This window comes from Plasmodium malariae (assembly GCF_900090045.1).
Source record: "Plasmodium malariae genome assembly, chromosome: 12".
NCBI classification, from domain to species: Eukaryota; Apicomplexa; class Aconoidasida; order Haemosporida; family Plasmodiidae; genus Plasmodium; species Plasmodium malariae.
In genome coordinates, this window is record NC_041786.1 from 1,667,926 (window position 1) to 1,688,066 (window position 20,141).

Genomic DNA, 20,141 nt, shown 5'->3' on the forward strand with positions numbered 1-20,141 from the left:
CATTAAAGTTAAATCACTATGGCTCTAAATTATCGATTGATTTGTCCATTGGGGAATCCTCTTTTTTCTTTTTCTTAATTTTGAAAGACATTCTTCTCCTTATAGTTTTTTGTGTCTACATGATGGAAGAAACGACGTAAAATGGAGATTTATTTTGTAATTACAAAATAGTTTAACGTGTTGATACATAGATGTAGAGATGTACAAGGGTATACCCATACTCATAGATACACAATGACAAAGGAACACATATAGTTACAGGAATACAAAGACATACATGTGTATCACTACGAAAAGGTAAAGCTCACAAATAATTACCTTAATAATAGTTCGTAAAGGCTTGTATAATAAAGGTACAACTGGTGTCTCTACTTTTACCAAATCAACATCAATTTGCTTGCATAAATGATTCATTTTAGCAATTTTTTTAATACATTCATGACTTAATCCATGTATAGTTACATTTTTGTTATTAAGGTTGTACTGCTGTTTAACAGATGTTAAAGCTTCAATTGCCGTATAATCAAATAAAGTGCTCTTCCCTTTAAGAACTATATTAACTGTTGAGCTATCGTTTTCATAGATAAATAACCGTGTGAACATTTTTTTTGATGCGTAAAATAAATGCCCTTCGATTTCGTAGTACTGAAAATGGAAAGAAATAGAAATACGTTCGTATCTATATGTATGCATATATACACATGTGCACACGCAAAGAAATAAAGACGCAAAAAAGAAAACCCGCACACATATATACACGTGAATCAGCCTGCATACACAAATAATTTAGATGTAAGTCCTTTTTTTATCATTTGAATTATAAAGTAATGAAGCATCACTTGAACTTTTCCTTCTCCTTTTCCTACCTTTGTGTCTGTGTCCTTATCATAAAATATTTCAAATTTAAAAGTTGATTTACTTTGCCAAACGTATACTAAAGCGGATAAAATTATCCCTGCAAAAACCCCAGTTGGAACGCTCACGAAAACCTACAAAGATGGAAAAAATGGGGGGGGGAGGGGTTGAACATATGTGTACATAGGGATGAGTACATACAAATATTTTCATACTCGCGCATATATTTCTATTGGAAACATCAATAATTAAGGGACTATTAAGTATATACATGCATACAGTTTATACATGTCATATAGTTCATATAGATCATTCGGTGTGTATGTTTTACACTTCTCACACTTTTCATATTTTTTTTTTTTTTTTTTTTTTTTTTTTTTGCTTATTACACATAAGACAGTGACAAGGACAATGATAAAGGCATCCCATCTTGATATTTTTCTGCTCATGCATGGGTGGCAGTTTCTTATGTACGCAGGGCAGAAGGTAAAGAAAACAATAGGAATGGAAAACCATTTGAAACAATGTAAAAAAACAGTAATCATTATTCCACATAAAAAAGATAAAGGAATATAATTCAACAAAGAATAACCAAAAAGTAGTATGCCATATATTAATATTGCTGCTACTACTCCGCTCTCCTTACCTCTAGCTCCATTTCTATAATTTAAAACTGATAAACCTAACAAACTACTACCACCTACAGCACTTCCTAACGTAGCTAAAATATTACCAATAAAAAGAGAAAAAATAGTTTCATTTGTATCACAATCCGCTCCACCCATATCTTTTATTACTTCACTAACCATTAACACTTCAACTAGTAACACTACAAACATATTTACTATTTGTTTAATTAAATCCATATCAAAAACAACTTTCGAAAAATTTAAATCCTTATTAGTGAATAAAAAAGTCGGCTTCGCTTTGTCCGATGTAAAGGAAAACATATCACCCACTGTAAATGATTTGACATCTTTAAAGGAATCAAAATTGTGTAAAATTTTTCGAAGAATGACGAACTCCACAAATATCGTAACTGCTATAGCTATTAGTGTCGATGGGATCTTGTGCCCTACCTACAAAAAAGAAAGATATGGAGATTATAGTACAGCAAATAAAACGCAGTGTTAGAATCTGGTAATTATAAACGTACAAAGGGATTCATACACTAAACATTTCTATCCTTTAACTCATTATATTAACACAAGGAGCATGCTGCTTTTACTATACAACATAGTTGCTCATCTGCTAACACTATCACCTATATATATATATATATATATATATATATATATTTTTTTTTTTTTTTTTTTCATAATGAAGAAGCACTCTTTTTATGCATTGTGAATAATACAAAAAAAAAGAAAAAGAAAAACATTTTTAATATAGTAATGTTCATATTGTCATGTTCAAACTAATTTTATTTGGAGAGGGTCTTATTACGAAAGGCATACACACATTTATATATATATATTCTCAATAACACGTTCATGTAATGCATATACACATATATGAACATATACACATATATGAACATATACACATATGCACATATGGTCAGGGGTAAATAAAGCCTACCTTGGGTATCTTTTTCCAAAGCTCCACTATGATAACAACAAGAGTACAGATAATGAGAAAAAAAAGTAAATAATATCCCCTAATATATTCATGTGTGAAAGGGTCTTTTAGGGTATGTAACTGGGCCCTTAAAAAAATAATCGAAAGGCCATTACAGTACCCAATAAAAACAGGGGTAGGAATTAACTGAATTAAAGCAGACATATGAAATAAGGAAAAGAAGAATAAAATAATTGAACAAATTAGTATACACACATATAACCGTTCTATTCCATCCGGTAAAAGTTCAGGATTGGCATTTTCTTCTAAATATTTTGAACATACAGATGCAAATGCACCAGTTACACCATGAATAACCCCTGGAGATCCTCCAAAAATCGATGTGATTAAACATAAAAAAGATGCTCCTTGTAATCCAAGATATGGAGGTATTTTAGCTATCATTGAAAAAGATATCATTTCTGGTAACATAGTTAAACATAATATACATCCACATAATATTTCATTTATATAATATTTTGATGATTCTTTTGGTGTATTTGTAAACCCCCAGCCCCATTTTATTCCATCTGTCATAGACTTAAAAGCTTTTGGCCATCCTATTCTTGCTGGTAAACATACCTTTATATCATTATCATATAAATCATCATGATATATTTGTGTTCTTTCTGATGATTCATCTAATTTACTAAAATCTACTGGCCTTTCTGTTGTTTCATTTGTTGCTATTTTATCACTATCTTTTATATTTTCAGACATTTTTTTTTTTTTTTCCTTCCCTAGAAATTTTCTTTTTTAGCTGTACTAATTTTTGACGAGTTCATCAAATGGTCGCAGTTTTATACGTGTAATAATAGGTGCACACGCATATATATGAGTTTACATACATCTATATGTATATACATATATATATGCATGTATATATATATATATATTTATTTATATATGTATGTATGCATATGCAAATATACATTTTTGATGTTTACAATATAGCCATATGCACATCAACATGGTACATTTTCACGGTGTGCAATTCACGTATGTACTTTTTTACAATTTATAAGCAACAGCTTCTTGACTTTCTTTCACTTTGTAATTTTCCTTCATTGCTTGCTTTCTTTATGTTTATCTACCTCTAAACATCCAATGTGTTAGCTTCTTTGGCTCTTATTGGATTAATTTTCTTTCCACTTATTTGGATAATTACTTTGTTAATTATTCTGCTAGTCAAAATGTTAATTATTCTGCTAGTCAAATTGTTAATTATTCTGCTAGTCAAATTGTTAATTATTCTGCTAGTCAAATTGTTAATTATTCTGCTAATCAAACAGTTAATTATTCTGCTAATTAATTTATTAAGTATGTCGCTAATAGCACTAATAATTTCTTTGATTATTTTTCTATATCAAAAAATTTTTAGCTAACTTCTTTTTTGCTTAATATTTCACTTTCTCTACTTTTTTTATCTTTTCTTTTCACAGAGGTAAAAAATTTATTCCTTTTTTACCCTGTGAAAATTAATACACTGTAATATTTCATCTAAGGTTATCCAAGAAAAAATAAATGAATATTCAAAATCATGAAAAAAAAAAAAAAAAGTAATGAGTATCTGATCTTCATTTATTCGGTAAAGGTATTATTATCGGCGTACAAAAAACAGTATGTTTTTTGTAGGCTAAAAACTAAATTATTTCTCGTCAAATTATTAAGGCCTTAAAATAAGGAAAGAATGCGTATACAAGATAACATATATAAATATATACACAATACATATATGTATATATATATATATATAAAATTGGTAATATAGAGATATATATGTATATTCATCTCATGCGGAAAGAGGAATTTTTCTTAGGTATTAAATATCGATGATGTTAAAAATGTAAGAAAAAATCAATTCTTTTACAATGAAAAAAATGAAATAAACTCAAGCTGTGTACACTTTTAAGCGGTAGAAAGGTGAAACACAAAAAATATCATATGCAAGATGTTTGTACTATATGTATATATATATATATATATATATATTTATGTTTATGCTTAAGTGTACGTAGTTTGTAAAAGGAATAGTAGCTCTCTACAATATAAATAGCTTTTTTTTTCTTCGAAAGAAAAACGAAAAAAAAAAATTGTTTAGCATATAGCACATATACATATATTACACCAAAATTTATTTAAAACATTTTCCTTTTTTTAAGATTTATTCATAAAATCTCTACATATTTACCAAAAATGTTAAATGAAAAAAAAAGAAAATAGAAAAAGGAATAAAGAAAAAATAAAAAAGAAGAAAAAGACATATTCATGTTTTTCATTATTTTCTTATTTGTTTAAAAGAATGTTTTAAAATTGTAATATAACCATAAATTTCCCATAATTTTTTTTCACATTTTTACTTAAAATTTTTTTTCTAATAATTTTGTGGGTTTATATTTTATGAATATTGTTTTAATTTAAAATTAATACAGCGTTTAAGAATTCACATTTCATACATTTTTTAATGTGTATTTTTTAAAATATTCCTTACACATAATTTATCATCAGTTCTTTGTTTTATTCCTCTATTCATTTTCTACATATTTTATATTTATTTTACTCACAATCTTTATATTTATTTTACTTACAATCTTTATATTTATTTTACTTACAATCTTTATATTTATTTTACTTACAATCTTTTTTTTTTTTCTTTTTTTGCATGTTTCTTGATAAAAATAGTGCACAGGAAAATGAGATGAACCTCTGATTTTAATTTTTTCTTGTTCGTATTTTTTAGCAAATTTTGAGATTTGAAAAATTTCAATAAATATTCGATTTTTGTCAAATTTGTATGAGAAAGAATTATGTACAAGTATAAAATTTATCCCTATATAAAAAACGTAGCTTTTCTTTTCATTTTAATAATTTGTAAAGATAATAAGTTGACCTTTTTTTTTTTTTTCCTTATAGATATTTAAAAAAAAAAAAAAAAAAAAAAAAGAGAGAAATATATATTTGCTGATACCATTTAAGGAAATTATTTTTCTCCTTCGGAATAAAATTTAATCCCTTTATCAAATTTGTGTTAATTAAATAAGAAAAATAGGAAAGTAATACTTTTATATTTTTTTAATGTTCTCTTTTTTTTATTTTTCCAGGGGCATAAAATAATGGCATTATGGAATACCATTTTATTTATTTTTTTCAAGCCTCTCTTTTTTTATATAGCTCATTTAAAAAAATGTGTATACACATACAGACGACATAACATATGGATATATGTTTTATACATTGCTGTATAAACGTATATTAATGATAAAAAGTATATCCCCCCCCTCTACACTTAAAAATGTTTTATTAATAAACCAGAAAAAAGTTTTTAATACGCAATTGTTGATATATATATATAAATAGTCGTATGTGTAATATTCCTATTTTTATACAGTATAATCAATATATGAATAAGCTAGCGTAAAAACATATAAATATTTTATAATAAAATATATATGTTATCAACTATTAATTTAATATTGTAAATTTGATCACGTTAAATTATTACAAAGTGTGTGAAAAAAAGAAAAAATTTATCAAAAATTTATGTTTAATTATAAAATATACCAACATTAATTGGGCATTATAATTTGAAATATATTTAAAAAAGAGCAAATTTGAGAAATATAAAACAAAGTTGAAAATCATTTTTCTTGTATAATATTTTATAATAAAAAAAAAAAAAAAAAAATTTAGGACGTTTTAATTTTCCATATAAAATATAAGAAAAAGAATACAGTAAAATAATATGGTGAACGACAAATACTTATAACCGTTAAAAATAAAACGAATATCTAATTTTAGATAATAAGTATGTAGTACCTAAATAAAATTATTGTGAGTTTCCTTTTTTTTTTTTTTTGACTCAAGTTCCAGTATTTCATATTTTAACGTCAAAAATTTTTTTATTATAAAAGTTATATTTTTTGAATTTTTACTATTTTTAAAAGGATGGTATTCGAAAAAAAATTTTTTTTTCGTTTCTAAATAATTTCAATATTATTCACCATTTGATTTACTCAAATTAAAGCAAAAAGTAATACATATTTTTCCTGTGTTTTCTTTTTTTCATATATACGAAAATAAAAATGGGAGAAGTCATAAATTAGCATGTTTTACGAATGCGTATGATATATTATAAATAATTTTTTTTTTCTTTTTCATAGGTATATACACCTTTTTTAAATAAAAAAGGATATAAATGAAGATAAATAAATGTATATATATTTATATATATATATACGTACAGGTCTGTTCGTAGTTTATATCTATTTATATGCATAAACGAATAGCCACCCCGTTGGTCATAATATTTTATGCTTACATAAAAAGTGTTATTACATGGTGAAAATATACCTTTTATATTTTCTATATCACCGTTAAGCAATTTACCATAAATTTTGTTATATAACTAATATTAAAAAACTTATGTTTTTTTTCATATTAACATTATTACAGCTGTTACAACAACGTGTTATATTATAACTTTATATACACGCATATACTTATATATATATTATACATATATATGTATAAAAATATGTGCATATGCGAAAAATTCAATTTAAAATTGAATAAACGCAATTAATTTTTTTATGAAATTTGTTCATGGCGTTGATTTAAAGGTTAATTAAAAGGAATGGATTTTACTACTACTTATTTTAATCACACGAGAAAAAAAAAGATCATAAAAACTGTTTCTACAACGGTTATAAATTTTGTTTCACTATAAAGAATAGGGAAAAAGCCTGTAATATAAATGTATTATATTAATGAATAAAAAAAAGAAAAAATTTTATAAAACGCTATTTTATAACAAAAAACAGCAAATTTTTACAAATAAATATAAAATGGTTTACCTGACATTATGTAACAATAGTACTTATATAATTAAGTAAATATAAAGAGAACGTAAATTTAAAAATAAACATTGTTAGCAGTGAAATTACATTACAAGAACTTCGGAAACGTGTTCACTAAATTCACTAATGCAGCGAAAAATTGAACTCTGTGCTAAATAGTTATATTTCAAAAAACAAAAAAAGGCAACAGTGTTCAATTGAACTCTTAATGAATAAACACATATATATAATAATATGCAGTAAATATATAAAGTTAATACACTTGTTATTGTACGTTTATATATATATTTATAAATACACAATATTTATCGAGTTCACATTTTTTTTAAGCACATATATATATGCATATAATTATTGTCCTTATTTAACATTACTTTTTCACTTAAAATAAATAACTGTGTTTTAATATAATATTGCTATTTCATTTAAGTAACAATATATTGCTACATTTACAATTATGTGTTATATCTATTGCACTTACTTTTGCATGCAATTAAAGTTTAACTTAAATAATAGGCAACAAAAAGAAAGGGGGTGTATGCATGTTTATAATATATAGTACTACTTTTTACATATTATAGGATGAAGTTATATTAAATCTATATATATTCAGGAACGCTCTGTTTTTTTTTTTTGTGTCAGGTTTTCATTTAATTTTTCTAAGAGAACAAAATAAAAAATTTTCTTTGGTTGTTTGGGCAAGCAGTGTGAATTAAGCATTTATTATATATCTATATAAATTTATAATTATACATTTAAGAACTTTTTATTTTTTCATATATGAATTTATTAGAAAGCTTTAATAAAATCAAAAAAAAAAAAAAAAAAAAAAAAAACTGTGTTAACAGATTGGCTGTGTTAATTTTAACAATAATATATAAGATTAATTTATATTTGTATAATTTATAAAATTTTTTAAATATTCGTTTGTGACAAAAAAATATATTTTTATGTATAATCACATATCTGTTATTTTATAAGAGTTACATTTTTAAATAAATAAAAAAAAAACTTCATATAAATATAAAAAAATTATCATAATGAATAAGTTTTACTTACTAAGAAGTTAACACATATTTTACCAAGTACATAATTTTGTAAAAGTTTTATATATACTTTATTAAATACATCATATTTATACAAATAAGTTCGTTTTGATTGGTTCTATACATATATATATGAGTTTATCACACTTATAAACTATATGTTTTTTTAAAATATATATACTTATGCCATTATTTAACCCCCCTCCCCTTTTGTTACATTTTATTTTTTGTACAATCAGAGAAGGAATAAGAATGTTTTTTTTCTTTTTTTTTTTTTGCTCTATTTCGAAAAAATAAATAAAAAAGAAGAAATTGTTTATTTATCGAACCTTTTTTTTTAATAAAATTTTTTTATTTTTGACTCTTTTTTAGTTAAATATTACACCCTATTTGATTTTAATTTTTTTACATTTCTTTTAGTACAGTTACTTTAAAGATTTATTTATATTTAAATCCCATATTTAAATAAATTAAAAATTTATAATTTTTTCATTGAGGTCTTTTTATATTAAAATAAAGATATATGTACATGTATATAAATACATTTGTATATATATATATGAATTTATATCCTTACACATATATATTTAATTTCGTAAACATTATTAATTTATATACATCATATACATTTATACACATACATTATACATTCTCACTGTATAGATATATATGTAAACTTAAATTTTTTAGTACTGTTTTGAATTTTATTTAATTTTTATAAAATTGGTATATGTGATATACAGATATATATCACAAGATTATATCATGCATAAAAAAATAAGTTCTTACACATTATACATTATTATTTAATTTTTCTTTTATTAAAAATGAAAATAAGCTGCTTTTTATCTTTTTTTTTGTTTTTCGTAATATACAAAAACACTACTAATGTAGTGTACTGTGGTGGTTATGGTGATTTGGCCGCAACAAGCGCCTTGACAACTATCGTTAAAGACCCAATTAGGTAAGAAAGGAACATGACAAAAAAAGAATTTGTATCAATGTTCTTTGTGATGTATTATAAATTTATATATATAAATATGTATATTTAGAACTGGTTAATGAACAAGCAGTTGTTGTTAGTGGTAAAACGTATTCTTTGTGTGCTTACATTTGTGCAAGTTATTTCTTTGTTTTTATTTTGTTTTAATATAAAAATAATATATGTTAGAATGATAACTTATTTTATAATTTTTATTGATATCTATTTTTATTTTTGTTATATTTGCAATGATTGCTATGTTTTCCATGTTTGCCATTTTTGCTATTTTTTCAATTTTATTAACCTTTTTTTATATCCTTGCTCTTTTTTTTCTTACTCACAGCTTAACCATAAAAGATCTGTATGAACACGGAGTTAAGGACCCAGTAACAAAACTTATTCATAAACTTAAAAAAGTAGTGCGTTATAGAAAAGTTTTAAGGTGGTCACGTGTATGGTGGATATTACTAGTCAGAGAAATTGTAGGAGACAATGCTATTGAAAGGAAGACTGAAAAAGTAAGTTATTTTAAATATATATTTTATCAACCAGTTTTGTGCATAATTTATTGAATATATATATATATATATATTTATGTTTTTGGTGTGTGTGGCATATTTTTGCATCCTCCTCCTATGTTATTAATTTTTTTTGCAATTTTACACTTGCAAAAAAGAAAGAAAAATTATGCATTAATTTGTTTTACATATATGTATTTATAGTGCACATATTAAAGATCAAAACTTTCAGTTTTATGAATACTATTTTTTTTTTTTTCCATGCTTCAATATTATATCAAATTATTACCCTTTACACATTTTATGAACTGTTCATAATTTTTTTTTTTTTTTTTTTTTTTTTTTTTAAAAACAGGCATTAAGAGAAATATGGGACCAATGTACAATAGCAGTTTACAACAACACTCTGTATTCCATTGAATCAAAGCCTTTATTATTTTTGCACGGAATATTGAATGAATGTAAAAATAACTTCTCGACAAAATTAAGACAAGATCCAGGTTTAATTGTAGCAAAAATAGATCAAATATTAAAATCACAAATATACAGATTCTGGGTGTCAGAGCCATATTTGAAAATAGGAAGATCAAACACATTTTACACACGTATAACACCAGAGATGGTTCCACCCTTACCTAAAGAATGCACTTTGAAACATTTATCATCTTATATGGAGGAGAAATTAAAAACTATGGAGTCAAAGAAGAATATTGAATCGGGTAAATATGAATTTGATGTAGCATCCTCAAATAAATCAACGAATGATACAGAAGTTACTGGAGAAGATGACCAGAATGATGATGATGAAGATGATACTTTTGATGAAGAAACATTTAAAGATGATATATTTAATTCTAAGAAAACTGATGAAAAAAAACCAAAAGATAAGATATGAAGTGGATAGAGGAAACTGATATTGCCATTTATAGGCAAAAATTTATGAAAATGAAACCATTGGAAGAATTTATATATATACATGTATACGACTTTAATTAATGAAAAATATGTGTAACAGAAAGATTAAAAGGAAATAAGAAATAATAAATTTTAATGTGTATCCTTTTTTATGTGTTGTATTATGGATGATACATAGTATTCTTACCACAAAGAATTTCAACATATAGAAATACCCATAGAAAAGATTCCATTTAAAAATATATACTCCATTAAACGATGGTTAATCAAATAAAAAAAAATTTTGCACAAAAAAAAAGGTATTTAATTATGATATGGTATACGTATTCGTAAATAACACAATTTATTATTAATGCAAGATGATATAAGAAAATTTTACCTTAATGATATTTAAATTAAATGTTACCCGAAAAAAAAAAGAATTCATACATATATATATTATATATATATATATATATATATAATATTGTATATATTTTAACTTTTAAAAGGATAATTTCATTTTCATATATTCACCATAACATTTCTTTCCTTGTCCACGTCCTAGCACACTTCCCTTGTTATATATATATGTATATATATTAATGCAATTTTACAAAAATTTTATTAATACGTTAATATTATTTTATCCATATTTATTAGTATTTTATTATTGCTAATTTATCATAATAGCTTTATTATACACTATTATATAGCATTAATATTATTTTATACTCGATTTTTTTTTTTTTTTTTATTTAAATGTATAGTTTTTCCTTTTTTTTTTTTTTCTATTATTCATTTTTTCGAATTGTATTACACACTCATTTATTTTCTTTTTGGTTTTTGTTAATATATATATATATATATATATATGCACATTGTAATTTTTTTTAGATTTAAGTTATGATTTTTTAATTTTTATTTTTTTATAGCATTTTTTTTTTTGGGGATTTTTTTAAAAGTAATAATTCTTACACTCACTTTTAATCTTATATATATATATATATATATATATATATATATATATATATATATATAATGAACTGTTTTATTTTTAATCTTTTAAAAAGAAAATTTTGATATTTAGAAAATTCCGACTGTTAGAATGTTTTAGTTCTTTTTATTAGAATGAATTGAGATGGGATAATTCACCATATATATCATATATTAAAAATATAAAAATGTGGGCTAAAGAAGAGCAAGAAAAAAAAAAAAAAAAAAAAAAAAATTATTACGAAAAATGGGACTTAATAGTATTAAAGCCTATGTTAAAATATGTTTTGAATGATTACTCTAAAATATATTTAATACTGTACAAGCAAACAATAATGGTAAAAAATGTTGTATTAATAATACTTGCATGCATATATGTTATGATGGAGCCAAAAAAGGAATAATGAAATTTATAAAATTAAAAACAAACAGCATATTTAAGTTCATGCATAGCCTCTACAAAAATATAAAATGTCTTTCCAAAAATTTCGAATGATATTTCTCCCACTATAATAATATAGTGACGAATTAAACAAAAAAAAAAAAAAAAAAAAAAAAATTAAATCGTTGAACATACTAAAGTGAAGATGGGAAGTGTAATTGGCAAATACGAGTAAAATGAAAAATGACACGCGTTTTAAGTTAAAATTTTAAACTAGCTTATACTGAAAAAATAAGAATACGTAAATGTACGTATGTATGTAAACACAAATGCATGTAGTACACATGTATGTAGGCATGTATGTACATATATATACATACAAACTTCATATTTCGAAGAATACTTCCTAGGTACAAGTGTACATGCACATATAAGAGTGTACGTATTTGCCATTTTGTTTTTTTTGTTCATTTAAAAGGTCTTTTTCGAAAAGTTACGATATCCTATACCCACACACTTGATAATATACGAAAAATCAATTTGTGATTTTTCTACTTTCTTAATATCAAATACTACATTAAAAAAGTCTCTTAACAATCTAATGAGAGCAATTGAATATGGCTTAACAACATTTAGAGAAATTTTTGATACAGTAGTATCCTCTGCTAAGGACATATATAATAATGGCAACCACTGATAATTTGTATCAACTGATGATAATCCTTTTATTTCATTCATCATTTTTAGGGAAATAAAAAACCCAAGTCTTTCATATATTTCAGCATCTCGTAAATTACACGTCATCTTACCGATAACATTATCATTTTTAATATACCACTCTTGTCCCATAAAACATGATATGTTGTCATTACTTAGAACCATGTTCTTTTCGTCTTTACACTGGGTTTGTATTTCATCATCTCTACTCTCTAAATGGGAACTATTTTCATTCTCAACTTCGGTACAGTCATCAATATTTTTCTCATTTTCAAACTGACCTTTCTCCTCAATATCTTCATGTTCTTTCCTCCCATGATTAGCTACACATTCGACAATTTTTGTAATGTCCATATTGTTGTACGGTACCTCTTGCATGTGAGTCCTATCGCTTGGTTTAACCCGTTTTAGCGTGTTCTTAACATGCTGTAGAAAAGGCTCGTCAATGCACAAGTCAGACCCATAAATACATTTGTTCTTGGTGTGTGCAAATAAGGATAAAGAGATAAAATTGTTTTTCAAATAATCATCTTTACCTTTTACTTTTTCAATTTCAATACTAACGTATGGGGTAAAAATTTGTAAGTGTCTTTTTGCAAAATTAATAAATTTGTTTCGAAAAACTAATGAAATATTTTTGCTTACTACTGTTCCAGTTATTTTTCTAACCAACCCACTATCATGCATATCAAAAGAATTAATAGTTTTTAAATTATTCATAAAAAATAATACTTCACCTGAACAGTCAGATTTTATTCCTCTTTTTAAAATATTAATATTTAAAAAGTTGTTATCAACTTTTAAAAATGTTTTAAAAAAATGCTCACTCACTATTTTACATGTATATACAGTGCTATCAATGCAATCATCTGTTATTCCTTTTAATAATAATTTTACAGGATTTTTAAAAAATGGGACTATCATAAGTAAAAATTCAAGAAAATATGTTATACTCCTTTCCTTTCCACAATGAAAAGAATTATTTAAATCACTTATTCGTACTTCATCAATAACATTACCTATTAAAAATCCTGGTTTAAAATATAGTTCGTCTCCATCTTCGTTAATTTTGATAATGGTATCATCACATAACTTATCAATAAGTTTTAAAAGTTTAGCCTCATATTCCTGTAACCCTACAATTAATTCTTCATCATCCCCTACTACCATATATTTTTTTCTTTTTTTTTTACTTCGAATATTTTTAATTGTAATAGCTTTTCCGCTTATCATACTTAACGCTAACCTAAACCGAAAGTAATTGCTCCCCCCGAACTCCATTTTTAAGGCATTTACGGACTACTATGGTAATATTATGCAGGCACATTCGTCATGTATAATATAAATATATGTACGTATATGTATGAATGTACTAACAAACTGCTACTTAAGAAAGAAGAATGTTCGAGCTTACAGAGTTTTCTCAATGTGAGCTTCTCAATCCTTCAAAATTGCCCTTCCACGGATGCCTTTATTAAATATTTCATAATATGTTGTTCTTTTATATTTACTTTTTGTATTATTTAAGATTAAAATAATATGTACAAAAATTAGTTACTATTTCTCTACAAAATAATAATAAATAAATAAAAAATATATTACTATACCACAATATTATTTTTTTTTTTTTTTAAATTTGTATTAAAACGTTTTTATAAACTGGTTACTAAGAAAAAATGGTGATGAAATGAGATAATAAATATTCTACGTAACTTTTACAAGTACTTAAACAATTAGGGAAAAAATAAAACAAATAAACGAATAAATAAATAAATGCTTAAATAAATGTATAAAAAAATACTTAAATAAATAATTAAATGAATGAATAAAAAAAGGAATAGAAGAATAAATAAGTAAACACGACAAACCCAATAAAACGTGTTCAGTGGTACCTTTTCACGCTTTAAGAATAATACGTATAATATTATTATGCAAGTAATATATCAACACAGAGATAAATAAAAAATTCGTAAAATGAGCAATATAAATGCTAACATAGCTTTTCTTCAAAATATATGTATACTTACATATTATAAATATATATATACATACATATTATAAATTTATATATATATATATATATATATGTATATATTGTAGTAAATAATTTTTGCTCGTTCATTTTTTACTTTCGTATGGTTGCAAATGTTTTTTTCAACTGATCAAGTGCCATAGAAAGTGTTTCATTTTTAAGGGTCTAATTTACATCTTCATTTAAATCTGTTTTCGTTATTCCATTATTCCTTTTTTTTTTTTTATTAAATTGTATAAGTATTAAAACGAATAAAATATTTATGGGTCACTGTGCAATTAATTCCGTACTAATTTTGTTGCTTATTTTACATAAATACTTACATATATACATACATACATATATACATACATACATACATATATACATACATACATATATACATACATACATATATACATACATACATATATACATACATACATATATACATACTTATATACATACATATATATAATATAAAAGCACAGATGACGTATTATATACTGTTTCGTCAGTGTTTCTTTTTTGAAAAAATTTTGATGATACGAGTGCATAGGAACATAATATTTTGCTGGGCATATTTGCTTGACATATATTTTTAAAAATTATTATATATATAAGTATTTATACATATATTAAGCACTTCTTAGAAAATGAAAGACAGTACATGAGAATATATAATTTGTTAGGTTTATTCATTTTAGGGAATTATATTTATTTTTTTTTTTTTAAATTTATTCAATATATTTGATGTATAAAATTTCACCAAAAAGATCAGCGTCGTGCATATTTTCTACTACACTAAAAATGTAGACCAATCCTTTATGTACTCATTACACCATCAGTTAATGCAAAAAAAGAGTAGTACGTTATAATATGAATTGGGTATAATATGTAACATGAATTTATATATATATATATTGTATTTGTAAAGATGTTCCACCCACATATTGTGTTCTCCCTAAAATATGAACGTGCAGGATAAATATATATAAAGTAGCTAATTAAAATTTGTACTTTTCATTATAAACTATGTATCAACCTTTTGTTGTATTGGAATAATCAAATGCACATCTTCAATATCATCTAAAACAATGAAGCTAATTATGTTTCACAAATAAGTGGAATTTTATAATGAATATATTTTTGAGAAGAAAAAAAAATGTTGAGGGAATAAATTTGCATTAGGGTTGATAAATAGGGGAAAAAAAAAAAAAAAAAAAAAAAAAAGGCAAAAATTTTTTTCATTAACTTTAAAACCTTTTTTAATTATTTATTTACAATTATATTATGTTATTAAAGAGAACTAGTTATATGAACATCATACAGGGCAAGCAATTAGGTTTAAGCGAAAAGGAAAAAGAAAATGACAAAGCATATGTATACGTGCTTGCGCACGCATACATACTTATGTACTAAATTATGGAACAATTTTGCACTTTTCAAGGGTTAAATTTTTTTTTTTTTTTTTTTTTTTTTTGGTTGAAAAATGCACAGAATTGGATTGTTTTTCTTATCGAATATATTGAATGAAATAGTAAAAAAATAGTTCATTCAGAAGTATAGCAAAAGTTCAATTTACAAATATATATATATATATAAATTTATGTATGGGTGTATATATTATATGTGTATATGAATATGTATGTGCGTATATTATATATACGTAACAACGCAACTAAAGAGCAAAGTTAGTGAGTTGCACTTATCCATTTGCTAAATACTACATAACAGAGCACAGAAATATTGTGTAATTTACTTGTTATCTATACTCGTAAGGGCGTTATAGTATGGTACTGAGTCATAATATATAATACGGTAAAAAGTATTTAAAAAATAAATTGCACAGTTATAGATAGAATAAAAAATATAACTATCAAAAAAGGACACATATCAACTAAAGAGTAAAAAGTGGGGGCAAAAACATTTATCGGAATTTCAAACACTAACATTAATATTAATTTATTTAGTTTTTCTTCTTTTTTTAAGTACTATTTTAATTTATATCCAAGTTGATCATTATTTGAATTTGCTTTAACGTTCAGGATGATTTCAATTAAATTTGTTCTGATTTTATTAATAATGATTTTTATGTCCTTCCCCTTTATTCCTTTATTAATGTACAGATGGAAGACAAATCAAAATAATTTAATTTCTTTTTTTTTAGTACTACTAACAACCATGCCTTTTTTTGTAATTGCAGCATACTCTTATACGAGAATAAATAACCAAGATACACATTGTATGAAAGAGGAATAGGTCTCATAACATAACAGCAAATATGTGTACTCGTAAAAAGAAGAAAAAATTGGCTATACTTTTGGTGTTCCTGCTGGTAGAATGGGAGAAAACTACGAATGCAAATGTAGGTAATACTATTGGCTCATAGTGTATAGCAACCATTATCAAATGTTCTAAGCATTTTTAATGACAGGAAAAAAAAATAAAATAAACAATAGTACTGGTTGAGAGGAAACTTATTTGGAGTTTCTGCAGATGCATAATCTTGCGAGCTTATTACTTTTTTGTTTTTACGGCATTTTATTACTGCATTTTATTACTGCAATTTATTATTGCATCTTAATACTGCATTTTATTACTGCATTTTATTACTGCATTTTATTACTGCATTTTATTACTGCATTTTATTACTGCATTTTATTACTGCATTTTATTTCTACATTTTATTGCCTTACGTTATTACCTCATTTAATTACTTTTCTTGTTTTTCTGGTTATGTATTTCAGTTCAATACTGTTTTTCGCCTTTTCATTTTTTTCTTTTTAAAAAAAAATCATATTTAAAATTTAATTATTAATTATACTATAAAATAGCTATAAATAATAAAAAATTTTAATTTGCATAAGAATAAAACCTTACAACTTCTAAAGTGCAAGGAAAAAAGGAATACACACACGTGTACATTTACGCACGCATACCTATATTTGAGCATTTAGGTACAAGTGGACATGTCTACATAATTGTGGGCACGGTTTATTTCATGAAAGGATGATGCATGTAAAAATTGGGAATGTTACATATGTATAAATACATATATACATGTGTGTAAATATATATATACATATGTACACAGATATGTGCGCGTGTGCATGCATAAATGAGCATAAGGAAACCACACTGTATACTTAAAAAAAGGAATAACATGGGAGAAGGGGTAGAAAAAAAAGTATTCTATCTTATTATAATTAAATGGTTACGTGTTGTGCCTCTATTTTGTTACCAGACATAATTCTCAATTCGTAATTAATTTGTGTTAAAAGAAATCTTTTTTTCAGTTCTTCAAAACATTTTTTAAAAATAAGTAATGCTTCTTCTAAATTCATATTTTCATGATAATATTTATCTAAAATTGCATTTACCAGATAGGCACCATATCCATGTGCCCCTTTGTTTACGGAATCCATGTTACTTAAGTAGTCACACCAGTATAACTGATAACCATCTTTCTATGAGTGGAAATTAAGGTATGAACAACAACGTTAAAACGTGCGCACGTATGCATGCACATAAATACACATACATAAACGTACACATACATAAGCATACATATACATAAGCATACATATACATAAGCATACATATACATTAGCATACATATACATAAGCATACATATACATAAGCATACATATACATAAGCATACATATACATAAGCATACATATACATAAGCATACATATACATAAGCATACATATACATAAACATACATATACTTAAACGCGTACACACACAAACACACCCACGCATACTTATTTACATATGCCTAAACACTTCCACAATGCTCCAAAAAAATGAGCGAAAAGATCATTCTCTTTTTTCCCCATTTTCTCTATGCATATATATCCCTTACATTGTCAAAGCCAGCTATTAAGCAATTCACTTCGTATGGGTTTCTCCTCAAATAGTAAGCTAAATTTTTTCTTGTAAAATAAGCAAAAGATTTAACATATAAATCAGTTGAATTCTGATACTGATATAGGTGAATGTTCTTTCTAATAAATTCCCCAAATTGAATACGATCACCAATGGAACCTCCTAATAGTAAACATTTGTTTCCATTAATATCATAAAATTTTGTTTTATCATCATTTTTTAATTTTATAATTGAGTTAATACTATACGTATCTGCTGCTAGTACTATAAAATCTTTTCCCTTTAAACCGATTAGTGTATCCATAGGTGAAAAACGTAAAAATGGAAGGAAGTTCAGGGAAATGATATACGAGCACTTGAAATTCTAACAAACACCAAGTGATGATGTGACAAAGTGAAATGTAGCGATAAAATGTTATCACAAAGGATGAATTGAAATCGCATCAAGAATTAAAGCGGGCAAAAATATGGGCACATGATTGAACTGAAGATGTACAATGTTATCTCTTTTTTTTTTTTTTTTTTAATTTAATGATACGTAGAAAATTTTAAAAACAGAAATAAATATATATTTATATATGCAAACGAAATGGCTGATTAGGAAATATACATATAAATACATGTACGTATAAATAAATGTACTTAAATATATAAATGTGAGTTATTTGATTGGCGATATTGTTCTACTTCATGCACATGAGCTTTAAAATGTACGCACATAAAATGACGATAATTTTTCGTAACTTGATAAAACTGTAGCATACCATGTAATTGTCAAAGTATCGAAATTTTTGAAGTGAGAAATTTTAAAATTCCGGAGTATTTTTTACAAGTTAACTGAAAAAGTTTAAGCTTATTTCCAATTCAATAACAAATTTATTGTGTTAAGGGTGTATATGTAGCAACTGTAAAAGTTTGCTTTTCGTACTTACAATATTTTTTTTTAATAAAAATATTTAGTCCTATTTTACAAATTGCTTATAATTTATTTTTACGTTATTTATAGTATTGCATTCCATTTTTTCTTATTATTATTTATTCGTTTGTTTATTTGTTCGTTCGTTTATTTGTTCGTTCGTTCGTTTGTTCGTTCGTTTACCTGTTTGTATATTTATTTATTTCATTCTTAAAATAAAGGCTATGCTACAAATTCCTTTTTTTTCAGCATAGTGTACTATATTTAAACGAAAAAAAGCTACAAAGGTGTAATATGTCGAATTATTTAATTTTTTTTCCTTTTTCCCATATTTCATCTGTTCCCCTTTGTGTTTCTTTCAAAATGTGCAAAAATGGTATATATAATATTTCTAAACATCGCTAATTTTTTTTGGAAGGCTATTATTTATGCACATATGTTTCTTGTTTGAA

General features: G+C 24.6%; 4 protein-coding genes across 4 annotated transcripts; 1 reads left to right on the forward strand and 3 right to left on the reverse strand.

Annotated features, from left to right (window-relative positions):
- Positions 1 to 16: 16 nt before the first annotated feature.
- PmUG01_12045700 (sulfate transporter, putative) lies at positions 17 to 3,195 on the reverse strand (the record flags this gene model as incomplete). The annotated part of the gene is made up of 5 exons (XM_029006672.1): positions 17 to 115; positions 319 to 645; positions 867 to 989; positions 1,245 to 1,934; positions 2,437 to 3,195. 5 exons carry the CDS (start codon positions 3,193 to 3,195, stop codon positions 17 to 19), a joined length of 1,998 nt encoding a protein of 665 aa, XP_028863138.1.
- A 6,009-nt stretch (positions 3,196 to 9,204) lies between these two features.
- Positions 9,205 to 10,772, forward strand: EXP2 (exported protein 2, putative; the record flags this gene model as incomplete). Its single annotated transcript, XM_029006673.1, has 3 exons — positions 9,205 to 9,341; positions 9,703 to 9,877; positions 10,233 to 10,772. 3 exons carry the CDS (start codon positions 9,205 to 9,207, stop codon positions 10,770 to 10,772), a joined length of 852 nt encoding a protein of 283 aa, XP_028863139.1.
- A 1,848-nt stretch (positions 10,773 to 12,620) lies between these two features.
- Positions 12,621 to 14,147, reverse strand: RCL1 (RNA 3'-terminal phosphate cyclase-like protein, putative; the record flags this gene model as incomplete). The annotated part of the gene is made up of 1 exon (XM_029006674.1): positions 12,621 to 14,147. The coding sequence occupies one exon, from the start codon at positions 14,145 to 14,147 to the stop codon at positions 12,621 to 12,623; it is 1,527 nt and encodes a 508-aa protein (XP_028863140.1).
- A 3,939-nt stretch (positions 14,148 to 18,086) lies between these two features.
- On the reverse strand, positions 18,087 to 19,077 carry PmUG01_12046000 (proteasome subunit beta type-2, putative; the record flags this gene model as incomplete). The annotated part of the gene is made up of 2 exons (XM_029006675.1): positions 18,087 to 18,347; positions 18,751 to 19,077. The coding sequence occupies 2 exons, from the start codon at positions 19,075 to 19,077 to the stop codon at positions 18,087 to 18,089; spliced, it is 588 nt and encodes a 195-aa protein (XP_028863141.1).
- Between the last annotated feature and the right edge of the window lie 1,064 nt (positions 19,078 to 20,141).